This window comes from Nymphalis io, chromosome 18, assembly GCF_905147045.1.
Source record: "Nymphalis io chromosome 18, ilAglIoxx1.1, whole genome shotgun sequence".
NCBI lineage: Eukaryota > Metazoa > Arthropoda > Insecta > Lepidoptera > Nymphalidae > Nymphalis > Nymphalis io.
This window is the reverse complement of record NC_065905.1, coordinates 8135519-8160616: the sequence shown is the minus strand read 5'-3', so window position 1 is coordinate 8160616 and position 25098 is coordinate 8135519. Positions and strand designations below refer to the sequence as shown.

At 32.5% G+C, this 25098-nt stretch overlaps 3 protein-coding genes across 5 annotated transcripts in view; 1 reads left to right on the top strand and 2 right to left on the bottom strand.

Moving 5' to 3' along the window:
- Positions 1 to 17434, top strand: part of LOC126775422 (rho GTPase-activating protein 27-like) — a 126245-nt gene extending 108811 nt beyond the window's left edge. For 2 of the 3 annotated variants that reach the window (XM_050497353.1, XM_050497354.1), the window contains exons 3-13: positions 2265 to 2397; positions 3671 to 3876; positions 4473 to 4619; positions 5429 to 5541; positions 6386 to 6500; positions 7114 to 7228; positions 11951 to 12088; positions 13297 to 13469; positions 14220 to 14358; positions 15653 to 15758; positions 15953 to 17434. In XM_050497353.1, the coding sequence (XP_050353310.1) occupies positions 2265 to 2397; positions 3671 to 3876; positions 4473 to 4619; positions 5429 to 5541; positions 6386 to 6500; positions 7114 to 7228; positions 11951 to 12088; positions 13297 to 13469; positions 14220 to 14358; positions 15653 to 15758; positions 15953 to 16154 (1587 nt within the window). In that variant the 3' untranslated portion in view covers positions 16155 to 17434. The remainder of the gene's footprint in view (positions 1 to 2264; positions 2398 to 3670; positions 3877 to 4472; positions 4620 to 5428; positions 5542 to 6385; positions 6501 to 7113; positions 7229 to 11950; positions 12089 to 13296; positions 13470 to 14219; positions 14359 to 15652; positions 15759 to 15952) is intronic. The other variant, XM_050497355.1, reaches the window with a different exon arrangement.
- A 2316-nt stretch (positions 17435 to 19750) lies between these two features.
- Positions 19751 to 22579, bottom strand: LOC126775491 (uncharacterized). Its single transcript, XM_050497469.1, has one exon. It carries the CDS (start codon positions 22577 to 22579, stop codon positions 22061 to 22063), a length of 519 nt encoding a protein of 172 aa, XP_050353426.1. The 3' UTR covers positions 19751 to 22060.
- An 81-nt stretch (positions 22580 to 22660) lies between these two features.
- LOC126775684 (uncharacterized) lies at positions 22661 to 23668 on the bottom strand. Its single transcript, XM_050497747.1, has one exon. It carries the CDS (start codon positions 23666 to 23668, stop codon positions 22661 to 22663), a length of 1008 nt encoding a protein of 335 aa, XP_050353704.1.
- Between the last annotated feature and the right edge of the window lie 1430 nt (positions 23669 to 25098).

Here is a 25098-nt window from a genome sequence, read left to right as displayed (position 1 = left end):
AACCGATCCGTCAGGAAGACATAATATAGATTTATTCATATAACAAACATATATAAAGTATAATAAGATTAAAAAATAATAATAATATTACCCACAAACATAAAACATGTGAATAAAAACAGTAATATATTGCAAATGCTTTGTTACAATAAATAATTAATACGATAATCTTGCTAAAACTAAATCCATATATTATACACGCTTAGTTGGTATTGTAATAATTTTGCAACTAGTGTAGTCACGTTAAAAAATATTAGTCCACGATGAACTATCGATTCCGCAACTGGTACAACACTACGCAATATCATTGTTACGCTTATTCTGCCACGGGTGTTGGTGCGTCACGTTGTTACGTTGAAAATAATAAACTGAATTTGCCATTTAAATATTGTTTTTGTGAAGTGCTGTGATTGAAAATGGGGAGGACTTCGTGTTGAGATTATTTCGTTAGTGATAATGTTTAATTTAAAACGTGGAAAGACGTGGTTTCGCGAGGTAATATTTTAATCATTTTATTTATAGGCATTACAAGTCAGTGACAGTATATATAGCTATATATATATATATATATATATATATATATATATATATATATAGCTATAGGCCAGCTATTGCAAATATAAATGCAATTATAGCTTTCAAAAAGGGTAATTTATATGTCAATTTTGTATTTCAGTCGTAAGAGTTGCAATAAATAATAGTTCGTATTTATTAACAATGTTAAATAACATATTTATATTATATCTTTATATAATTAATACAATCGTCTAAAATAATCTAATGTAGATAATTTCTTATTAAAAATGGTTTATTACTGTCTCATTTATACCCAGTGTGTGTGAAAGGGACATTATCACATAATAAAACGACAGTGGCGCCATCATTGCAACTTTACAAATAACTTTATATATAATTTGATTGACATATTAAAACTTTTGTATGCAAAGTTCGAAGCTTAAAGTTACTTCATTTAAAAAGGCAATGTATCGATCAATTCTCATATGGATACCACCATGGAGAACCCATTACGATGACCGAGGGATGATGTAGCATGATGATGTGAGGTAGGAGGAAAGGCGGCAGAGTAAAACGTGTCATTAATTTAATACCCTAAATGGTTCGATGAGTGATCGTGTTGTATTGCCATTATGGGTATGTTACTAAAATATGAGTTTGGACATTAAATTATATACTAATGTTAAAAATGCAAAGTTCTATGTCTGTTGTTATACTTTCACTTCCAAACCACTGAACAGATTTTGATTAAATTTGGAATGGGACAAGCTCGAACCTTAAGGAAGGACATAGAATTTTTAACATTACAACGGCCCTCTTTGTCATATGACAAATTTCTGGCCTATGCATACTAAATAATATTATAAATGAGAAAATCACTTGTCAGTCATGAGAAAGTCACTCACGTTTGTTTTTACACTTTCACGGCTAAGCCACTGAAGCTGAATTGATTTTGATGAAATTGCATACGAAACAAGGTTGAACCTTAGGTTATAGGTTTTATTAAAATCACCTCCAAATTGATAAAATAAGGGATAGAGGGGAAAGTTCTTTCATTTTGAAATAAAAAATGTACAAATGGTTACCTTTGAAAAGAGTTACGAAAGTATGACGAGAAATAATACTGAAGACGCGGGTTAAACTAGTTCGTAATAAATGCATTACTTCGCACAATAATTATTATTTATAATACATATTTTAATATGACCATAAGGAAAATACGTTTGATAATTGTAATGTACGTCTCATTAAATTGTTTGAGTATCTTCCGTCTCTCTGTTTTTGTTTTAATTGTCACTCGGGTAAAAGAACTATCATATTGCTAATGAGAGTAAGCTCAGCGGCACTCTCACTCTCAATAGATTTGTACTGCACAGATGTAAACCCAAACACAGGTGAACAGTCTATTCCCAAAGTATCTTCAGGACGGACATCCTACACAAACGAAGAGATCAGATAGAGAGCTGACAGTTTTAACTCAAATTTCTTTCAACTTTCGAGCTGCAATTGAAAATTCATTTAAGGAAAGACCAGCATGCATCTGCATCGGATGTAGTTTTGTCACAAAATTATTCACCGACTCGCATGCTGGTACCAAAAAAATTAGAACACATCTCCGAGAAATTCCTTAGTTCAGTTTATTTACAATCTTAATGAAATTTACTACAAGAAACGTCAATACTTATCGCTACAATTCCTGTTTTTCGAAAACAAACCGCAACAGTCCTAAAAATATTTTTTTCTGACAGGATACCTTGCAAGATGTCCCTGCAAAATCTTGGAATTGGTCACCGACGTCGGAGCGGAGTCGTCTCGACTTGGAGAGAAGCTTTAGCAAGGCGAACTGCGACAGTCCACCGTTATGGGTGAACAAACGACTTGGTGAGTTCTTACTAATTTTAAATCAAACTGGGATGTAATTCTACTAATTTATAACAATTACTATACGTTTCCGATTCAATTCCGATCCAATTTCGCATAATCTGTATTTATTCGAGTCGGAACCGAACCGATAATATGTTAACATATATCATTATGTAAAAAGCAAACTGAATTGTTAACTTTTATGGTAATAGTCGATAATTAAATTAAAGAATAGGAAAACGGATAAACGGCAACGATCACGCTTCGATTCGATTGCGATAAAATGACAATGGGTTAATAGAATTGGTCTCCTATTAATAACCAACACGCAGTGGGACATTCACAGGCTGTCACTGGTAATAAATAAAAATGTTTGATTATATAAACTTAGTATTCCTTTTCCTTGCGTTACAAGTTAGCAATGCAAAAAAATGTTTAGACATTGAATTGCTTATATAATACACGGATAAAATATATATCAAGTTTAATTACTGGAATTTTACTTGAATGCCTACAATTTATGTATTATGGGTAGCATTTGAATTGGAACTTAACTCTATGACTGTTACAATAAAATATAAATAACTTTTTATATATAGTTTAGATATAAAGATGATCTATTGTAACTTATCGTATAATCCATCTGAACGTTTACCTTTCTCCTAAAATCCTGGGACATTATTCCCACACGGCCAACTGATTCCAAACTAAGCAGAGCTTGTGCTATGGAAACCAGACAATGATATACTACATATTGAGATAATTACCCCCGACTCAGGACAAACAGACATGTTCATGCACACAAATGTCTGTCCTGAGTGGGAATCGAACCCACAACCTTCGGCGTGAAAGACAAGTATCTACCAATCACGCCAACCGGCCCGTTAATAAATAAACAATTACATAAAGATTAGCTACTTAGCTGTATACATTTTATAGTTAGCTGAATGGGAAAGGTCTTTGAATACATCGTTATTATTTTAATTTAAATATAAATAACTAATGTTGCTTTATCCCGACATTTACCCGTCCCATGTCTCCTGTGGGGGCATAAAGGGCGGTTATTGTATTTTTGCCAAGCACATCCATAATTTTGAATGCCTCAATAATATGAGCTATCAATTAGATTATTTAATATATCAACAAACCGGGGTGCGAGAAACAAAACCACCAGCAAAAACACTGATATGCATTTTCTCCATAAAAAGGATTAAGCGAAGCGAATAAAGTTTATATGTATTTCGTAAAATGTCTGTACATTAACTAAATTCATAAATAAAATCAATTTCAGGAGGTTCCACCGAGAACCTTCTAGCCGTGTCACGGAGGCCCAACCACTTGCATTTGGAAACCGGATCATCTGGAGACAGTCTTGATGTCGAAGTCAGGGAGCGAGGATTTCCGAAAAAGGAGAGGAAGTCCAGGTCGATGGTGGCGTCAAAACAGAAACCACGACCGCCGCTAACATCGCCGAGACTGATGATGCACCCTGCTGAGGTCTGCTTACTAATTATTAATTATTTATTTTAATAATGATAAGGTAATTACTGACACAACGAACATAATATTTTATATCGATTAATTATAAATTAATTATAAATAAAGATAAAAAACTTAAATGTAACTTAATAAAATATCCTAAAACATTTGAGTATCCTAAATCAACTAATATTGACCTTGATTAAAGATATAAGTTACAAATAAAAAAGTATCAATTGAATCTTCAGAGCTATTTTGTAAGAACTTACTTCATTACTTACCCGTGACTTATATATACTATTTATTTTTATAAACTATTTCGATGCATGTATTCTTGAAATATTATATTTACTATGGTCAATGTCGCATATTATTTTTTGACATTTCACGACCGTTTTCTGCGGTGAATTTCGATTTTCGTTCTTATTGCAACGGACTGCTAAACTTAAAATTGCAGGCTCGAGTTCTGCTATGGAACAATATCTATAGAATTATTGTTTTACGTGATCTGGGTATTTGTTTTATGTACACATATGTTTCCGGTCTGATAGAAGATATCATATGGCGGACTGTTTAGAATAAAGTATTTATTATTCAATTGAATTTTTCTCCAGGCAACAGTGATACATGAAGGGCCAGTGAAAAGGACAAAGTTTTTCGAAGGCGGCAAGAAGAGTAAGAAAAACTGGACCGATTGCTACTTGACCCTTACAACGTCTGCGCTCGTCTTCTATAAGGATAAGCGGACTTATCTAGCTACAGTAAGACTCCAAACTACTTTTTAAGCCCTTATTTTATTCAAGCTCGTCGATGTGGATAAGTCATAGATTTTAATTCGATCAAGGAAATTTTCTACCGAAATATGCTTTTGGGTTGATTCTTCTAGCTTAGCAACACTAGCAATAGACAAATTGTTGTAGAAATATTAGATTATTAGTTTCGAAATAAATAATCGAAAAATCAATATTTTGTACCTGACCAAAAATATCTATATGCACTTAAAACAATAATAATCTTGATTCAAGTAGGTGCTTTCGAGCGCTTTTTAGTTTGTCACATTATAAGATAATTGAAATGAAAATCTAACAGCAGCTCGCGACTTTATAGTTGCGAAGTAACTTGCCAGTAAGTACATAGTTTATTTAAAATGTTCTGCGAAATTCGATATTTAAATATAAATCCCTAGTTTCTTAGGGTGATATGATTGGTTACAAAAAGCCAGAACCAAATGTTAGATACCGAGGGTAGAAATGTACAGTCTATCATTTTCGTGCGTTTTCACTAATGTAGGTGTATGTGTGTGCAGCAGCTGCGATTCTTCAGAACACTTATAATATCATAACAATGTATAAATGTCTATTAAAAACATAAGATAATTTAGAAAAGTTTTTTTACTGCCACACACTAAACAAATAAGGACAATTTCAATTGCACGTTGTGTGGCAAAAGAAGTCTCATTTCATAAACTTGTCGACAAACATTTTAAATTCTCGTTATTTGCTATTAACATTCTAAAAGGTTGATATTTAATTTTTGCAGGGTAATGTCTTATGAGATGTGATGTTTTCAGAAATTGCCAAAGCCTTTGAACACTCCACCAAGCCCTACCGCTCCTCGTGCGGAGCTGATCCTCCCACTCCTCAACGCTCACATTGTCCAGTGTATACAGATGCATACCAGGAGGTTAGTTTAGCATTATTTCATGTTCAAAACTAAATTGCGGTTTCAATCGTGTCTTTATAATATTAATCTCACGTTGGGCAAGAATTTATGTATCCCGCAGTAGACCAGCATGATGGATTAAACAAGCTCTTCACAAAGGCTTGCTTAATTTCGCCTTACTTGCCTAAGCGTAGCAGTGGGACATATACAGGCTGCATATTTTTTTTTCATTCTCTTTAATGTACTAGTATAAAAGTGATTATATAAATCAGCGAAACTGTATGCCTATAAAAGTTACAGTATCAAGACATTTCACTGAGCTTAGTAATAGCCTTCGACGAGCCGGTTGGCTTGGTTGGTAGATACTTGCCTTTCACGCCGAAGGTTGTGGATTCGATTCCCACCCAGTACAGTCATTTGTGTGCATGAACATGTCTGTTTGTCCTGGCTCTGGATGTAATTATCTATATAAGTTGTATTGTTTGTTTTTGCAAAAAAAAAGTAATATATGTAGTGTGTCAGTTGTTTGGTTTCCATAGCACAAGCTCTGCTTAATTTGGGATCAGATGGCCGTGTGTGAATAATGTCCTAGGATATTATTATAAGATTGAATCGTGTAGGTATGAAATTGGAATGTGGAACTTTGGAAATAAACTCATTTACTTCTCTTTGTGTTTCTCTGAGTTCGGAATAACATGGTCCAGGTCAAAATCTTTGCGCTTTGCGTACGGATACATCCCTAAAAAACGCTTCGTGAATTTCCAAGTTGCCTGTGATTCAGTGTCTGGTTAATGATCGGTTACTGATGTCGAAAAACGATTTATTAAATATTGAAACCGAGTGTAATTCGCTATTTTTCAACTAGATACAGCCGGTCTCTGGTGCTGACGATTGAACACGACCAGTATTTACTTCAAGAGGAAACGGAGGAAGGAGCGAAACAATTGCTGAAATGCATACAGACTGTTATATACAAACTTGTGAGTTTACAAGAATCATATTTGTATGTAGCGTAATAGATGATGTTTCACACTTGTTATTGGCATGTGTTCGTAACCACAATTTGAGAGAAACACTAAAATATGAACCAAAGTTAAATTTTATGAATTATGGTGTTTTTAATTCTATTTTTAGTAAACCTTCGAGTATTTCGGCAATAAAAGTATATGAATTTGTTAGTGATTCTCTCAACTGAATTAGTCTTAGTTTTTGAGCCTTTTTTTGTTTTAATTATGGGGCCGACATATAGGCTGCCTACAAAGGCCCCCCCTAAAAAAGAATAAAAAAATATATATTTGTTAAAATATTTTTTTCTTATATTATGTTTTCAACCACCATTATGGAGCAATGCATTTCCAAAGAGTGTTGGCGTTAAACAGCTTGCCTTAAAAGTATTTCAAAGCCTTTCATGCAAATATATATTTCTAAGTATATAAGCATAAATGTGAAGATGATAATTATTGTTACTCAAACTACATATATAATAAAAGTAATAATTATTTACAACTCAAATGTGCACATGTCAAAAACAGCATAAGAAATAATATAATTTTCCATCAGTATTTATTAGTAATAGATATTTCGTTGTATCAGGGTCCACCAGCATTGGACGACAGACCGAGCCCTTACCAAAGCAGCAACACAGATCTCGAAAGCCTCGGCCGAACACCGCCAGTATCGCGCCACGCAACCAGGGCCAAACAGAAAGGTTTGTACCGAAAAACAAATATTTGTAGATATTGGTCGTATCAGTATGTTGGGCCAATGTTTGGAAAGGGTCAGAGGTTTGTATATAATTGTTGAAATCGACTTTCTTGGGTCAAATAAGGTTATGAAAAAATCATTTGCAATGTTTTAGTTGTAGGTAATAATAATTAGAGAAGGATTTAGTTGAATATTTCAAACCCTAAATATTTATAATAGATTTTGGGTTTATATATTGGCGTATGAGAACAATTATTCTAGGACATGCGTTGTTTGGAACTGGTTTGGTATTTGTTATATAAAAAAAACAGCAGAGTTCTAGCCATGAGGAAAAAATTATAAATAAAATTAAAAACATTTAATTACTCGACACTCTTTTTGGTGTTCGTGTGAATAATGGTTTGTAATATTATGTTCAGAGTGATAAATAAGCTCACACTTATTTAACAGATTTTTTTTTTAAAAAAACACGCCCGAATAGTTTATTTATATGAAAAAAGTATAAGAGCGTGACACTTAAAAAAACTGTAAAACAGTGACCGGCTTAGCTAGAAACATGAGTTTCAACAATATATCCCTGAAAGGACATTTTTCCACAAAACTAATATTGTAATATATGAATTATTTGAGAAAAAGTGATTTTATATTTATTACACACACACACATACAAACACAAGCCCAAACCTCTTTTTTTCCTATTTGACGTATATATACTATTCAGACAATTAAATTCGTTCAAAATTTAAAAAAAAACACTTACATATGTCTATGGAGGTGAATAGCATGTTAATATTTGTTCACACGAAAATAAAACCATTATCTATTGAAATATTAATTATTATGTTAAAGGCTTACGTTTGTGCTATTCAATTATTATATTGTATGAATTGAATTTATCCAGTTTTTGTGTGATGATGAATGTCGTTCCCGGTAAACGATGAATTAATTTGTTTTCCTCGTTCAGTTTACGTTAGTCGTTTTGTCGGTTCACATTATTGTTATTCATATTTAATTAGATATTCCGCAATAAATGTATTAAAACTTTTTCTCTGCTCGTGTCTCTATATATTTTTCTTAATAATCGTGTTTAATATCCGTCGGTCAATCAATGTATTGGTGTCATATGTTGTAATATCTCGTGTCGCATGAACGTTTGTTTTTTTTTTTTCGCGAGTGTTGTGATACCATGGTGATAAACTGACTAAGTTATGTTGACTTGTGGCTGCGTGGATGGATTTCGTCGTCTTCATTCGTGTAAGATACAAAAAAAAAATTATGCTTTATGGATTTTGAAAGATTCTTTGTTAATCGTTTAAAAATTGTGAAACAGTTTTTTCTATTGCCTTTTTTATTAGAATTCTTCTAAAACTGATGTACCTATACTGAGCATGAAAAACATTTTAAAGCAAAATATAAAGTTTTATGTCATTTTTTATACAAGTGATTAATAATATCAATAAACAAAATGAGTAATAGATTCAAACATCAATAGAATGGACTTTGACGGTTATAGCTTTTGCTTTTCCAGAAACAATTTAATTAAAAATTATAAGTGAAGTAATCTTATAAGTGAAGAAAAAAATATTTTTCTAAATAGTCTCTTAAATCTTACCTGCCCGTATCTTGTTTATAGAATATTATAAATCGGTACTTTAAATGCTAATTAAAAACAATAATATAAAGAGTTTTTTTACCAACTTTTCAATCTGACAAAATGAAATCTTTTTTTTTTATTTTACAAGACGAACAATGCCATTAAACAATAACAGAATATGCACTAAAAAGGTATAAATAATGCAATATTGGGTTTATTACATTTTATATTAACTACAAAATCAAAGAAAAAAATATATATATCGCGCGTATATTTATTGTTGTTTTCAAGTCGTTTAAAACAATTTAAGAACGGTTTAAAAGTTCTTAAGAACCTTAATGACTCCTTTTTTCAAGGAATCCAAAATATCTTAACACGCCCGAATAGGTCATCTCGATTTTCATGGCATCTGGGCTGTAACAAAAAATAAATATAATTTCCCCAAATCTATCGCTTCAAAAATCTATCTCCCTCCATAAAAATTTTCAAAAGTATTATAAAACGATTTTATCACAGATTAAATTTTACTGGTGGTAGGGCTTTGTGCAAGCTCGTCTGGGTACCACCCACTCATCAGATTCTACCGCAAAACAGCAATACTCGATATTGTTGTGTTCCGGTTTGAAGGGTGAGTGAGCCAGTGTAATTACAGGCACAAGGGACATAAAATCTTAGTTTCCAAGGTTGGTGGCGCATTGGCTATAAGCGATGGTTGACATTTCTTACAATGCCAATGTCTAAGGGCGTTTGGTGACCACTTACCATCAGGTGGCCCATATGCTCGTCCACCTTCCTATTCTATAAAATATATATATATATTATCACCATTCACACTTCAAGTTTCATTATTTATAACCAATTATTATCGATAACTAGTGTTTATTCCCACCTTCAATTTCGAAATTATCAGATAATAAGCGTTTGATGTAATCTAAGATTAAATTTTAGTGTCATGCTATCCGTTGCTATTTGAAGCAGTTTATTAAATAAAACTTAATATACAGTTGTTTTGTAAACTGTTTTATAATCGATCTAACTATTAAGAAAATATAAATTTAATTAAAAAATTTTGAAGTGTTCATAAGTGTGATTTAATTTTTGTGTACTTTTCAAACGAAGTGATACTCTTTTAATACGAGATTATAAATCCTATGAATACTACGAATGAAACAAAATAATATTTCATAAAAAAGAATGTAAAATTTTCCAGCTATTTTTTTAATAGCAACATGATATCCATGTTAAAATGTGAATCAGTGAAAGTGAATTTTGAAAAGAGAACTTTATTACTATGCCGAAGAATAAAAAAAGTCCAACAGAAAAACTTAAGAATCTATTCGGATCCCAATATTTTACCTTCATCAAACGTATGACAGTTTTTTTTTTAAATTATAAAACACACAATTCATCCAACATGATTCATGGTTTTATGTCACAAGTAACTCGAAATTTTATTTTTAAGAGTTTTTTATTTAATCGGAAATGAGAAATTATACTACCTTATATCGTATATATTTCTTAATAATGGCATAAATTTTTGTATATTTTGTCAATGTTATTATTTTAACGTGAGTAATATTATATCGGATGTTATCTGATAAGACGCAACCATCCACCTGTAATCATTAAATGACGTATGCCAAAGCTGTGTTTGGCATCACTTACACGTGGATTTACAGCATTTGGAATAACTTAATTCTGGTCCTGTAGAGTCTAGGGTAAGATTAACCAGCCGTCCTATCACCAGTAGAGGAAATAAGACGGGGCTTATGTTTTTGAAAGGTTTTTGGCCCTATTACTCCCATTTTCCAAGTGTTTCAACTGCAAAGAGATAATTTGGAAATAAATATAATACCACAAATTCATAAGGATTAGCCAACGCGAAAAAGACATTACAGAGTACACAAACAGATACACTCTCAAACCAGACCGTCATATTTCGATAGGGGTAATAAGGCCCAAACCAGCATTGGATTGCTACTGAGAATTTATTGAACAATAAAGTTAATGAGTTCATTGCCTTACAACTAAACCTATATCGACCTAAAACACGTTTCAAAGGATAATCTAAGAAAATTGGTCGGTTTTCGTTTATCGCTGCAATTGTCATAGTTTTGACAAAAGCTACTGACTGACTACTTATTTATTACGGCAGTTCTTGCTCGTTTTAACATTTTCAATATCAAGAGACAGCCTAGCGCTTGGCTCAGTCTAATACAGAATTCCTCTAGTCTTTTCAGTTTTAATTTATTTGAACATTTTGAGTGGTCGAGCAGCTTAGTTAAAACTTATCCGTTCTACACATCACACATATTTTTATTAGTGAAGATTTTCAATCCCGGTGTATTGATGCTAAGGTTTAATGATATTAAGTGTTTTTCGTGTAACATCTAACTTATCTTTTGATATCTTTTATCTATTGATATTCTCGATACGACTATCTCGATTTATCTTAATATGTCAAACTATAAACTCTAACACAATACTTCAAAAGAACTTGCCGTAGTAAATGTGACTTACTATTGTAAGTAAATCATGTAATTAAAAAACACAACTAAGAACTGTTCCGTCTCTCTGACACGCGTTAGAGAAAAAGAGACAAAATATTTATGTTTTATAATAGCGCGTAGTATTCGAATATCGTAATGCTGTATCGGAATTATGTCGCGTAAAAGTGGTGTGATGCTCATAGGAGGGGAGTCAACGATTTAATAAGGTAAATACTTAATTTCCTTCCACACCAAACTGTGTACGTCTGACTCAGCCTTGTGATATTTGTGTTTCTATGATTTAGGCGAATTCAACGAAATATATTGTATTATCTCAATCGCGGTTCTATGGGTATTCTATGTTCTTTATTAAATGTTTTATTTATTGTATGTCGTTTTATTTCGTTCGAAATCCTAACGTCAATAACCTCTAGCGAACCTTTTTAACTATAAGCTCTTCTACAAACTTCTATCTTACATTAGACATATCTTTAAATTGCTGTATATCGGTGTATTGGTTTATCTATCATGGGACATTATACTATACACATTTTCCTAGCTTTAATATTTTTCTCTGGCTTTTATATCTATAGAATAGTGTAGTTTCACTTCTTCCGTACCTGTATTTTGACACCTATTTCAGCTGGAGGCAGTAGCAATGAGGACTTAAGTGATTCGACAGAAGTTTCCATTCGAAAATCACGAGTCAAGACTAAGCTTAAGAAATTCTTCGCGAAGCGGCCAACTATGGACGTTCTTGTCGACAAAGGAATATATAAAGGTTCGGCAATCAATATTTAATCGGTGTGCGCTTCGTAATGCACTCGTGCTTATATTTAAAGGACTCGTACAGTCCTAAATGGTGTTAATGTAGTTGCTGGAATCATTTGGTCGCTTTCTTTTGAGGCTGGTATTGCGTCTGATTTTCTAGAATATTTAAAACATATTTTGCTGAAACACACTATAACTGAAATTTGATCTCCACAGTGCTATACTGTAAAAACACACTCGTGAAATGTCGAAAGCCGACTTAAGGTGCTACGTCATTCGTTAATCGTTTAAATGTTTATAATTATTATAGCCAATGTCGTATAACACCTTTTGACATTTCACGATTATTGTGCGGTGAGTACTGAGTTTGTTCTAACAGAATATCTCTAGTTTTGCTAGAAGATTTTGATAATTAGTTTTCAAAATAAATTGGACGTAAACCGGATGTTTATTAACAAGGGCATGGATTTTCAAAAACATTAAAACATTTTTGTAACGAAAAGTTATCAAAATTTAATACTGTCTGTGGATTCTTATTTTTCATAGTTTCCAGAGATTTTAACAATGAATAATGTATTTTTTTAAACAAATTGGACGTTTGGTTGGAGGTTACAAAATTTTACCTTTGCTAAGGTAAGTATTGTATATAAATGTAAAATGTTAGCTTATATATTTATTTTTGTAAATAGATTTAGTATTATGGACTTAGTTGGTGTTTTATTTCACGTAGAACCTCGTCATTAGTTGACTTTCTGTAGAATGGTGAGTGATTGGGTGGATGGTTGTAAACAATTTTATTTAAGATTAATTTTTACCTCAGGTAATGTTTTAGGTAAGTACCATAACAAAGTTAACGTATAAGCCCCATGATTAATTTTGTACTATAGCTTATTTACTATATATGTATATATTTTTAAGTTATTTTCTTATGAATTTTATAAAAAAAAAACTAATCTAAAAGTGACATTAAAAAAACGCGTAATAAAATGTAATATATAATTATTTAAAATATCAAGTGGTGGGCGTCATCTTATGAAAAATAAATAAAACCATTAAAAAAAATACTTGATTGATTTGCGGAGCCACCTCAGCTTTATTCTTTATCATGACGGGTTCGATTCCCAAAAATGACAAATATTTTTTGCATGTGTAATAAAATTTAAGTTAAATGTAGAAATAAATACTAGTAGGCTAACTTTTTTAAAATCTCCTTCGCAGATGAGCCCGTTTTCGGCCGTAAGCTCGAGGAAGTGTGCCCGATGAAAAGCCCACGTGTACCGGAATTTGTACGAGCGTGTGTAGAAGAAATTGAGAAAAAAGAGAACATGTGTACTGATGGACTGTACCGGGCAAGTGGGAACCTTAGCCAGGTGCAGAAAATACGACTTGAGGTAAGTTTCGGTGATAATGTTTATGTAGATACCGTAACAGCCTGTGAATGTCCCACTGCTGTGCTAAAGGCCTCCTCTCCTCTTTTTTGAGGAGAAGGTTTGGAAATTATTCCACCACGCTGCTCCAATGCGGGTTGGTGGAATACACATGTGGCAGAATTTCAGTGAAATTAGACACATGCAAGTCTCCTCATAATGTTTTCCTTTACCGTAAAGTACGAGATGAATCATAATCACAAATTAAGCACATGAAAGTTCAATGGTGCTTGCCCGAGCGTGAACCCGTGGTGGAGCACGAAATTAATTATAAACACTAATTAAGCGAATGTTAAATTAGTGGTGCTTGCCTGGGTTTAAACCTACGATCATCGGTCAAGATTCACGCGTTCTTACCACTGGGCCATCTCGGCTCTCATGTATGTAGATACAAGACAGAATAATTAGAGTAAACAAATAACATTACATTAACACTATAAATAAAGATACAATCTAAACCTGCTATCCCTGATCTAGGTCACCTGTATTTCAGGCGACAGTGCGTTCCTAAAACAGGAGACACATTTTATATAAGTAAATACATGTCAATCGTGGGGCTATTCTATAAAATCAAACTCGAAACTCACCGCAGAAATCGGACGTCAATTATAAAATTTCGCTAATCATCTAAGTAATATAAATCAATATTATTAATTAACTAAATCCTGTATTAGTGCTATTCAAACATTGATGAGTCGAATGAAAACATTCCAGATCGACCAGAACAACTTATCCGTTATCGCGAACAATACAGACATCCACGTCCTCACCGGTTCCTTGAAGCTGTTCTTCAGGGAGCTGAAAGAACCTCTGATCCCGTGCTCCATGTTTGATAGAGTACTAGCAGCTTGTTGTAAGTATATTCACTCTGTATACGTATTATAATGAATATGAACAAATTTTGAACTAAACCGATTTTGATAAAATTTGTAAGGAAAGGAAAATGCCTTTGTTCTACTTAACAACCAACCATAAACCGACCCCCCCCCCCCCGGGCGGGCGAAATCTGGTATTTTTAAGTTTTTTGCATAAAGTGTTAATTGTAATTGTTTTATTATTCTTCAATACAATAAAGCTGGTGAGTGTATATGGTTGGAAGGACTAATCTCAGGAACTACCAGTTCTATAAATATTTTTGCGTTAGTGTGACATTTTTTGTGCAACGTTATATAGGCTATATATAGCAGGCTATTATTCTAAAGGGGGAAAGTAATAAGAATGACAACCGATCAGGCAAACTTTTTTTATTTTTTATTTAGATAAACAGATGCATAAGATTGTACCTTTAGACAACGCTTTATTCAGTGGAGTAGCTAGGTGGACAAGGGCCCCGGTGCATAACGAAAGAATCGGGCCCTCATCCCCTCTTTCCGCGTAGCTTGAACTTATATTGGCCTTCAAAATTATAGATAGAAACAAGAATAGGAAACAGTGAGTTCAACTTATCCCTAGTAGGCTAAATCCATACGTCGTCTCTATTAGGGGTAGAATCTCTGTGTGTTTAATAGAAAAAAATGGGAGTAAATAAACAACGACGCACATGACAATATAGAATATTTATTATATATTTGAGATCAATGAAGGGAAAAAAACGATTTTTAACAGAATTCCCCGTCCCGTCCACGCAATTTTTTTTTTTCTTTTTATGCTTCTCTCTTTTCAAAGCTGAGGTTAGAGGGCCCCTTGTGCTCCAGGGCCCTGGTGGACTGCACCACCTGGCCCTAAGATAGCTACGCCACTCGTTGTATTCTATAGACATAACGTTGTTGGGGTCTGGCCAGGCGGGCTGCCAGGCGCAACCATTGGGGCGGACTATGCAGAACTTCAACGAGCAGGCCGTTGGGGCCAGACGAACATAACTATAGCTGCTAAATAAAATATAAGTAGAATATGCGACCCCGCATTTTATCCAAATATTCTTCTAGGCGGATTCAATTTTGATTATAGATGCCTATTATGACCAGATATCAACATTACGCCCCCATTGATAATACTTCAACTCTATTTATTACACTTTGATATATTTATTTTACTACTAATTATAAGTACGAATTATATAAATAAGCACCTGTACAAAACGGATTTTGTAATAATCATTTTAGGTTTTTTTTTTTTTTTGTAACTTATGATTTTTTTATATATTACAGCAATAAAGCCAAGAGAAGCCAAAATAAAGGAGTTCAGGGATATCGTGTCGTCTCTACAACCATGTAATAGAGACACACTGAAGTTCCTACTAAATCATCTTTTGAAGTAAGATTTTTAAGTTTATTTATTATTAAAATTCAATCACAAAACAATCACAGACTCTGTGTAGACTGTTAAACAATTAACTATATGTAGTTTTTTTTTAATTAAAAATAAAGCTCATTCAAATACTTTCACTGCCACATTAATAGCAATTTAAAAAAAAAAAACAAAAACTTATTGACACTTATTATTTCCAGAGTAACGCAATACAGCGAACACAACAGGATGCACACAGCTAACTTAGCAATAGTCTTTGGACCGACACTGCTGTGGGCGCCGGCGGAACAGGCGCACAACATCGCCATAGATTGCATACAACAAAACAATGTTGTCGAAATTCTTCTCAACGAATTTAAGGATATATTCTCGGAAGACACGAAAGGAAAGAATAAAGCGTGACTTTTATCCCTTCAGCATTGAGCATAGATTTGTTCTTCACGATTTTCTAGATTCTAGAAATATCTAAATTCGATTCTAGCAATACCTAGTTGGTAGAACGAAGTTGTAATTATTCGTGAATCGTCATATAGTGCTATTATATTGATTTATAATCTGTGGCTATTTTAACTATAGCTAATCTATGGCGAATTATAATAATGATTAAGTTTTTTATGAATGATTTATTAAATTCAATTCAATGCAATTTATACAAAATTTTAAAACCATTCATTTAAGTCACAAAAATAATAAAAAAATATTTAACCAAAAAACATTATTACTTTAATAATTAATTATGATTACGTTGTTTACATTTTGTATAAAATGCATTTGGACTGATTATGAGAGAATGGTATTTAATCAAACGTTAGCAAGATCTATTTAGAAAAAAATATATTTAAAAAAAAAACATGATAAAATTTCAATAATAATTATTTTTGATAATAAAAATCGTCCAGAAATTTAGATTCGTGAGCGTTGTGATGTTAAAGCAATATTGTTTATGGAAAGACTTTATGAGGCTCTAGCGGCAATATATTTAATAATAAAATATATAGACGAATAAATATATTTTACGCTTAGTTATTAATTTACGTGTGGAGAGTAATCCTTGTTTATGTAACATCGTTGTTTTGGGGCCAAATGTATATAATCCAGTCCTACATAAGTACATTGCATTTCAATAGAATTTACATAAAATATTTTTTTGAAAAGAAAAGATGCCGTAATATGCTTAACTTCTTCACATTCACATTTGTGTTTTATTTATTTGTATTGTCATTAAGTGTTTATGTAAATTAATCTGTTTTTTCTTTAAAATTAAAGAAAAATATAATAGTATGAAGTTTGTGAAAATTCTATTGAAATGATAAGGCTTAAAGCCAATATCTTGTGCCTTAAGCAAGATCTTGTAAATATTCATCATAGATGATCATTTTATGTGATAATATAATTGTTCTAGTTCTTTTTTTCTTTTATTTAAAAGTTGCTTGCAACCATCTAGTCCTGTTTTTAATCTATGGACAATCATTTGGTAATGCGTTTCTTTTAGGACTTATTTTTAAATTGTATGAAAACACCATAATTAACGCAATGTAAGCTAGGAACCAAAGTTTTGTATTTCGGCTGATAGTTATTAACTATATATGTATAGTTATTGTATATTATCGAGTAATATTTTAACGCAAATAATGCTTGGAGGATAGTGGAAAATGACATGAAATAAAAATTACTTATTCAAATTTTATTGTTTCATTAAATATCCTCTAAATTAAATTATCTACATTTTATGCCCTAGCGATAGGTCTTAATTAAAATAAAATATAAGATAACATTTATAATTTTAATTATTTACAGATTGTTCGATGACAAGGTACATTACCTTCTGTCCCGCTCTAACGAATACTAGTAATACTCTTCGCTCTTGTGGTATCTATTTTAAAATATTATAGTTATAGTTTTGAGAGATTATTAAAATCATTTTTTTTTTTACAAATCCAGATAATGTATAAATCGTGTAATTGAAACTTTAACTTTAAGATATTGAAATTTTAAATGTAGACATATAAAATAGCTACAAATAATCCAAATTTTTATTTAATTAATAAAATAGGAGTGCATAAAGTTATAGGAGTCGTCGCGTTGATAAACGATCTACATATCAACAGTCATTAAGATAATAAATATAAAACACAAACCGCCATCAATTAAAAAATTTAACAAACAAATCACGGTCAAGAAGCGCAACGAAACTTGCGAATTGAACAAAATAATAATAACAAACTTAACACCTCAAAGGCGTGCGCTTAAGCTCCGCCCCTTTGCTTTAGCACCGTCCTCTGCCACTGCTACTACCAACAAGTGGTTTTTTCAACATTAATCTTTACAGCATTTAGAGTTCCTTTTCTTCAAGCTACGCACGCAATATCCGATAGCGATATTTCAAGCTTGATGTCAGACAATAAAGAGTTTTCAGAAATAACACAACGTGATAAGTGTCGTAAATTATTAATAATAATGACCTGCAGACTAATTTCGGCCACGGCGGCCAATCTCTAGAGAGATTAGCCAACTACGCAGGAGATATTATAGTGCACGAGTGTGTGCGCAAACACAGGTGCACTCGCTATTCCCTAGCTCTCATAATCCGATAGGACGGCAATCCGACACGACCGGAAAGAGTGCAGGCGCAGGACTAACGGCTTTACGTGCTTAAATTATTACATCAGTAAATCTACTCAAGTCATTAATAAATTAGCATAACTTCTTACTACTCTATTTTAAATAATAAAAAAATAGCAATTATTACCCATAATCAAGATTGGAATTCAATATTATTAAAAATTTAGGAAATTCTGAAGGTTTGAAATTGAGCCGCCGATGGTTGTGAATGTACTTAACTACTACTTTTTTTATATTTATCTTAAATATTTAAATAAAAGTAACATTATTACTTGATAACTAAATATTCAGTCAAATTTTTGTATTTTTTAGAAATATTTTTCAGACAAAATATTTTAGACATTGAAGAATACTGAACATATGTATTTTATCATAATATTACCAGCGATGACAAAGTAAGGATAGACAGACGAGTTTGCAAAAAAATTAACGGGACAAACATAAAGTTTGTGTTACTTAATTGAGCTAATGGTCAGTAACTATGTGGCCGTGACAATTAACATCAAACACCAGACCACTCTAACTAATGAGAAGTTTATTGGCCTTGCGATGGGAACCTAGAGCTTTTAATTGTATATAACCTAGCCACGTACATACATTTAGTTTTTTATTATGTAACCACGTAGATGTCGTAGACTAGGTACTTACCCTTTGTTCCATTTTTTAAGGATATTATATAAAGGAACCTTTATTTTTGTATGATATAAATAGCTCACTAGTTTTCGCCTACGTATTACTATTTTTATTAAACCTTACCTAGGTTTAAAAAAAATAGCCTATTTCCTTCCTTGGGGTTCAAGCTTACTTCATACCAAATGTGAAGCCGTGAAAGCGACAGGGTCAGAGTTACTTTCGCATTCATAATATTAGTATAAATGCAGTGAAAGAGAGACAGAAAAAATTCGTTACAGGCGATTTCCAAGCGAACGCTGACAAAAATATGTATGAGCGATTTGTCTCTAAAATAGCAACAGAACATTCCGCAACAGCATATTTTTTATAGATCGTAATAAAATAAATAACAAGAATTTAAAAAAATTCGTCTACCTTTTATATATATTATTGTTCACACTTTAAAACTTTTAGACTAATGCTTGAGAAAAATAACAAGGCGTTTATCACGATATCGGCGAAAAATTATCGCCTAAATCGATACTGATTGTTAGTTATTAAAGAAAGTAATTTGGCATTTTTGATGTTTTTCGGAAGTCGGTTTTTGTAGCTAATTAAAAATAAAAAATAAATCTGAGAAACTTATGTCCAAAAATGGGACAAATTAACTCCTAACAAGAATGATGATTCCAAGGATGGTAATTAAAATTAAATTTTGAAAAGTTTTGTCTATATGAAGGGAAAAATAAAAGACATTATTTATATAATAAAAACAATTTTAATTACGCCGGTAAGTTGTCAAACTGAAACCTTCTTACATGATTTTTTTTTATAATCTGCTATTTTTAAATTATGCAGTCTTATATATTTTTTCTAAATTCTTTTCGGACAGTGTTATTTTTTTATTAAATTTATTATTTATAGGAATGTTTCAAATAAATCGAGTACATTATAAACCCTACAAAAAATCACTTACCGCTTAAATAACTTATTTATATTTTTGGTTCCTTATTTAACACAATGATGCATCTAAGTTCTAATGTCCATTGAAAGTACAGATCAGAAAAAAAAGTATCATGTGTACTTCATACTTCAAAACATTTTAATTGCATTTAATAAAAATACTTTTTTTCTCTATTTAATCATAAAATACATAATTTATGCGTAAAGTTAATACAATATTCGAAGTAAAATTAGCAATTTTGGAATGAATACAATATTTAATTGAACACATCTATAAAGTTATGTATAGTATTCATAATATTCACAATGGACATTAGATTCACACTAATAAAAATATTAACAGTGTACAGCAGGCTTAATTACGTATATAAATGGAAATACAATTTAAAAATTAAACATTGCTTAATTAAAAATAATAAACACTACTCCCTATATCTACGTTCGGTAAAAAGCTATTTAATTCAATAAAAAAACGAAGCTCGTTTATGTAATTTATATACATTTATATATATAACTTGTATATTAATACATAATATATTCAAATTGGCTGAATGGAAAAATATCTCGACAATACAATTAAAAAAAAGTTAATTTGTTTTTTCTGTTATAAAAAATATATAATAATGAAACACCAGCGACAGGTAGGAAAGCCGGCAACATTTTATCAAAGAATAAAATAGTTTTATAATACAATGACTGCCGCATATTTGTAAATAAATAATGGACGAACTTTTTTTTTAAAGATAAATTGTATGTATTTTAAATGACAAAATACTTAAGCAATATGGTTCCGCGTTTATATATATTATACATATATTATATATTTAATTTTATTATTAATAACAGCATGGTATACAAAACATCAGATGTACAAATATATAAAAGTGCATAAAATGTTCCAAAAATGTGTTCAACAATCTCATTTTTTTCATACACTATTCGATATCATAATGTAAATCACGATCATTGCAAAATAACTTTTAATCTACTCGAAATCTTTTAATTTTTACATAAAGCAACACTAAATAAAAATAAATACTCTTAAAATTTGAGTAAACTTCTAAGAGAATATTTTCATTAAAATTTAGTGTTGCTTTACATAAAAATTAAATAAATTTATTGCAATGTAGTATATAATTTAAACTACGTACATTTTAAGCTCTATATTCGTTATTATTATAGCATCACTCTTGCAAAAGGCAAAACATAAAATTAAAATTTATTCCCTAAAAAAGTATCTTTTACTTGTATTATGTTAATAACGTCATTAAGTAATATAAGTAGCGTAAGAAACTTCGGAATAATTGAATACGACTATAAACTGTTTAAGTTAAGTCGAAAAAATCCAAACATGTCGAATGAATTTTTTGATTATAGAGTCAAGGTAATCAGGAACATAATATCCGTAACAGCCTGTGATTGTCCCACTGCTGGGCTAAAGGCCTCCTCTCCACTTTTTGAGGAGAAGGTTTGGAGCTTATTCCACCACGCTGCTCCAATGCGGGTTGGCGGAATACACATGTGGCAGAATTTCAGTGAAATTAGACACATGCAGGTTTCCTCACGATGTTTTCCTTCACCGTAAAGCACAAGATGAATTATAATCACAAATTAAGCACATGAAAATGCAGTGGTGCTAGCCCGGGTTTGAACCCACGATCATCGGTTAAGATTCACGCGTTCTTACCACTGGGCCATCTCGGCTTGAACATAATACGTCCTTGTATATTGTCACGCGATTTAGTAATAGAAACCAAACAGCACTTAATGTGACTTACATTGCTACACAAAAGTTTTTATGCTCAAGCATTTTTGACCAATTAAGCTTGATGAGATTAATCAGTGTTTTGGCACACTTTTATTTATAATATTTTGTATACATTACTTTCATGTTAATATAATTTGATATACTGAAATATTGGGGTTTCAAGCAGGGTTTGTAACAATAAAAACCTCATCAAATCTAATTAGGAACATTTTAATATAAAACAAGAATCTTATTACAAATTACTAAATCTAATAACATTGTATTATTATAACTTTTAAAAAGCACATTTGCAGTCTGTGGTATCACTACCTACATTAACAATCACTATCCTAACTTAGGACTGCTAAATTTCGTCCGAATCAGATCTAATCGAATCGTAATTGGACGTTTTGCTTCTAAGCATTCTAAGAAAAGATCCCACTGCGAAAATCGTTCTCCTGTGTCTATGAAATATACCCTGATACAAGGCTTCCCGTAGAGCTTTCCTGTCGTCTGACATTGAAGGCTGTGTGCTTAAAGTTATATCTGAATGAGCCCCAATAGATTTTTGGTGTCGAAGACTACCATGCTTCTTCTCCAAAGATTTCTGATTCGGTAAGCTCATGGTTGATTCTATTGAAGAATTCTTGGTTTTTCTCAAATTAAGCATCTTTTTTCCTGACGATGACTCCGATGAGGACCTAGTTGGAGCTAATTTTGATCTATGTAGAGGGTTGTTCGAGCTCTCCGGATGTACGACTAAATCCACAGATTTTTGGCTCACGGCACTTGACCGTGTAAGGGTTCTCTGCGAGGTCGTCGGTTCAACTTTAGGCACTCGCTCCTCTTTTGTCAACGGCTGTTCAGATTCTATTGCAATCATGATCGTCAATTATTATTAACAAGCGACAATGAAACTCAATCGAACTGCGTAACAATTTAATCAGACGGTACAATTCTATAGTCACATCATAGGCGGCCGTGCCTCGTCAACGCTTTCAATGGAAGGCGGGGCAAGATGAATAACGACCTCGGAATTGTTAGGTATATTAGCCTGCGAGCGACCGTCACAACAATTGCTGAATGTTATCGTAGGCACATTCCCATCGCAATCTATCTGAATAGTATTCAAGTTTTGTGCTAAGCAATCTACGCCTGAATCACTATTGTCCTTCGAATATTTATCGGAGTTTCCACTCATACTCAGATCGAGCCATTCCTTTTCATCACAGCGTTCATTTCTCTCTACTTCTGGGCCTAGGTCGTCTCGCAATGTTGGTGAAACGCCTTCACCGTTTACATGTAAGCTTATCAACCCAGCCAAGTTAACATTAAAATTGCTCCGCGTCGTCGCTTGTCCGCCATCAACACCACGAGCTTCATCCGCTATAATACGATCTGTGATTGTTTCTATTTCTTTTTGCAATGCTTGATCGTCTTCGTAAAACTCAGAAAGACTTTGAAGGTTTTCGTACCAACTGTTTTCTAGTAAGCTCGTAGTTGTTCGCAGTTTATGATTATCAGACGTTTCTTCGCGATGGCGGTCGACAAGTTCCTGAAGAGATTCTTCGTGCTGATGAAAAAGATTATGATACGCTTGACTCACAGTTCGTAAAGAGTAAGTAGAGCGAGGTCTTGAAAGAAGTGAAGCCGAAGGGGTGTGCGCGGCAACGCTGCCTCGCCACACGTGTCCGCGGGCTTGCTCCCACAGTATTGCATTAGAATTAAGAATCCTTTCAAAGTCCGACACTTGCTCGGCTTCGCTTATCTGCAACAGCAACTTGTTTTCCGTCTCTTTTCCACCAATTGTCTGACACAGCTTCTTGTCACCGACCTGTTTAAGATTAGAAGACTTAGTTCTATTATCGATCGTTTTCGAGTTACAATTTATATTTGGTTTGGAGGTTGAATGTTTAACCTTAGAATTGTCGGCGTATGTCATGGGTATTGATAGGTTCTGGATGGACACCATACATGGCGTTTTTATTATTGTTTTTCTTTTTTGCTCTTTTACGACTACATTATTAGATTTGATTTGACGTTTGTTTTGGTCTTTGGATGGTTGTCTATGAATATATTGTTTATCAGAAAAACGACCGCGAAAAGGGTCAGCACTGCGAACATTTCGTCCATGCTGAGATTTAGGGCGTTCCGCTAGACAGACACTTTTAGCTCTTAAAAGATTATCAGGCCTATCTTTTGATGCCAGTTTGGCGGAATATAATTTTGTTTTCAATCGAGCCGACCACGAGCAAGCAGCAGCAGTGATCTAAGCTGACTGTCTGCAAATCATGTACTGCTTTCTTCGAAAATTGTATAGAGTGAGCGCAAAAAGTAATTTATCGTGTTAGCGTGTTGTGGTCGATCGATTGCCTTCGCCGGTATCGCTGCCTAAATAGAGATGGGCATAAAATTCTCCAAATGTACGATGCGCGGTCTCGCTATACCAGTTTACGATGTTACAGGTTTTCGTGAGACAACGTTTACGATTTCTTTTTTATATCTCTTAAAAAAATTTGCTGGTCACGTTATTTTTTCTTAACCTATGCAAATGTAAGACGGTTTGTTTACTTATTTTGTTTTCATTGAATATCTATTTTTTTAGTCATTTAAAAACAACATTCTACAAGAATTTCGTATAAATATAAAATAATAAAAACAGTATGTATATGTATATAATATTATTTTATCGATATTTCCAGAAGTTGTCAGTCAGTTCTTTACTATCCCTTAAACTGATTCACAGCCACACAATAAGGTGATATACAACATGAGTTGCGAAATATAAAAACATATTTACATCGTACCAATTTAGGTATTCGTTATTACAATCTTGAAAATCTGTCACAAGAGTAAGTCACCAACCCTCATTGGAACAGTGTGATGGAATAAGCTACAAGATTTATGTTTTAAGCCTCCAATCTTTAAAATGAGATGTGGTTTAGATCTTGTGGGTCATTTAAAGAATGTTATTATATTATTAGTTAAATATTATATAAGGTATTTATTAATCAACGTATTAAATAATATTTCTAGAAATTCCAAGGATTAATGATTGATAATTAAAAAATGCAAATCTCTGAATTGATATTTTTATTATATAAAGAATGTATTTCTGAATAGTTGCCCTATTAAAATCATAAAACTTATCTAAATATAATATTCGAAGAGCGATCATCCAGCGTCAATAAAAAATACTATTATATAATATTTGTTGTAGCGGCAGCGGTGAGGGGTCCAAGATGATGGATGAAAGTTGATGAGTTTCGAAGGTGTAAAGAAAAAAAAGATGCGTTAGGGTCTCAATCAATTTGCATGCATTGCATGTTATGTTTTAAGCGAATGTACAGAGATCAAGGAAAAGGAGTGCGGGTAGAATCTTTAAATTTAACCAATCGCGGC

Excerpts from the sequence above, each read along its gene's own strand:
- LOC126775491 (XM_050497469.1), bottom strand. The coding sequence starts at position 22,579 with ATGATTGCAATAGAATCTGAACAGCCGTTGACAAAAGAGGAGCGAGTG.
- LOC126775684 (XM_050497747.1), bottom strand. The coding sequence starts at position 23,668 with ATGGTGTCCATCCAGAACCTATCAATACCCATGACATACGCCGACAAT.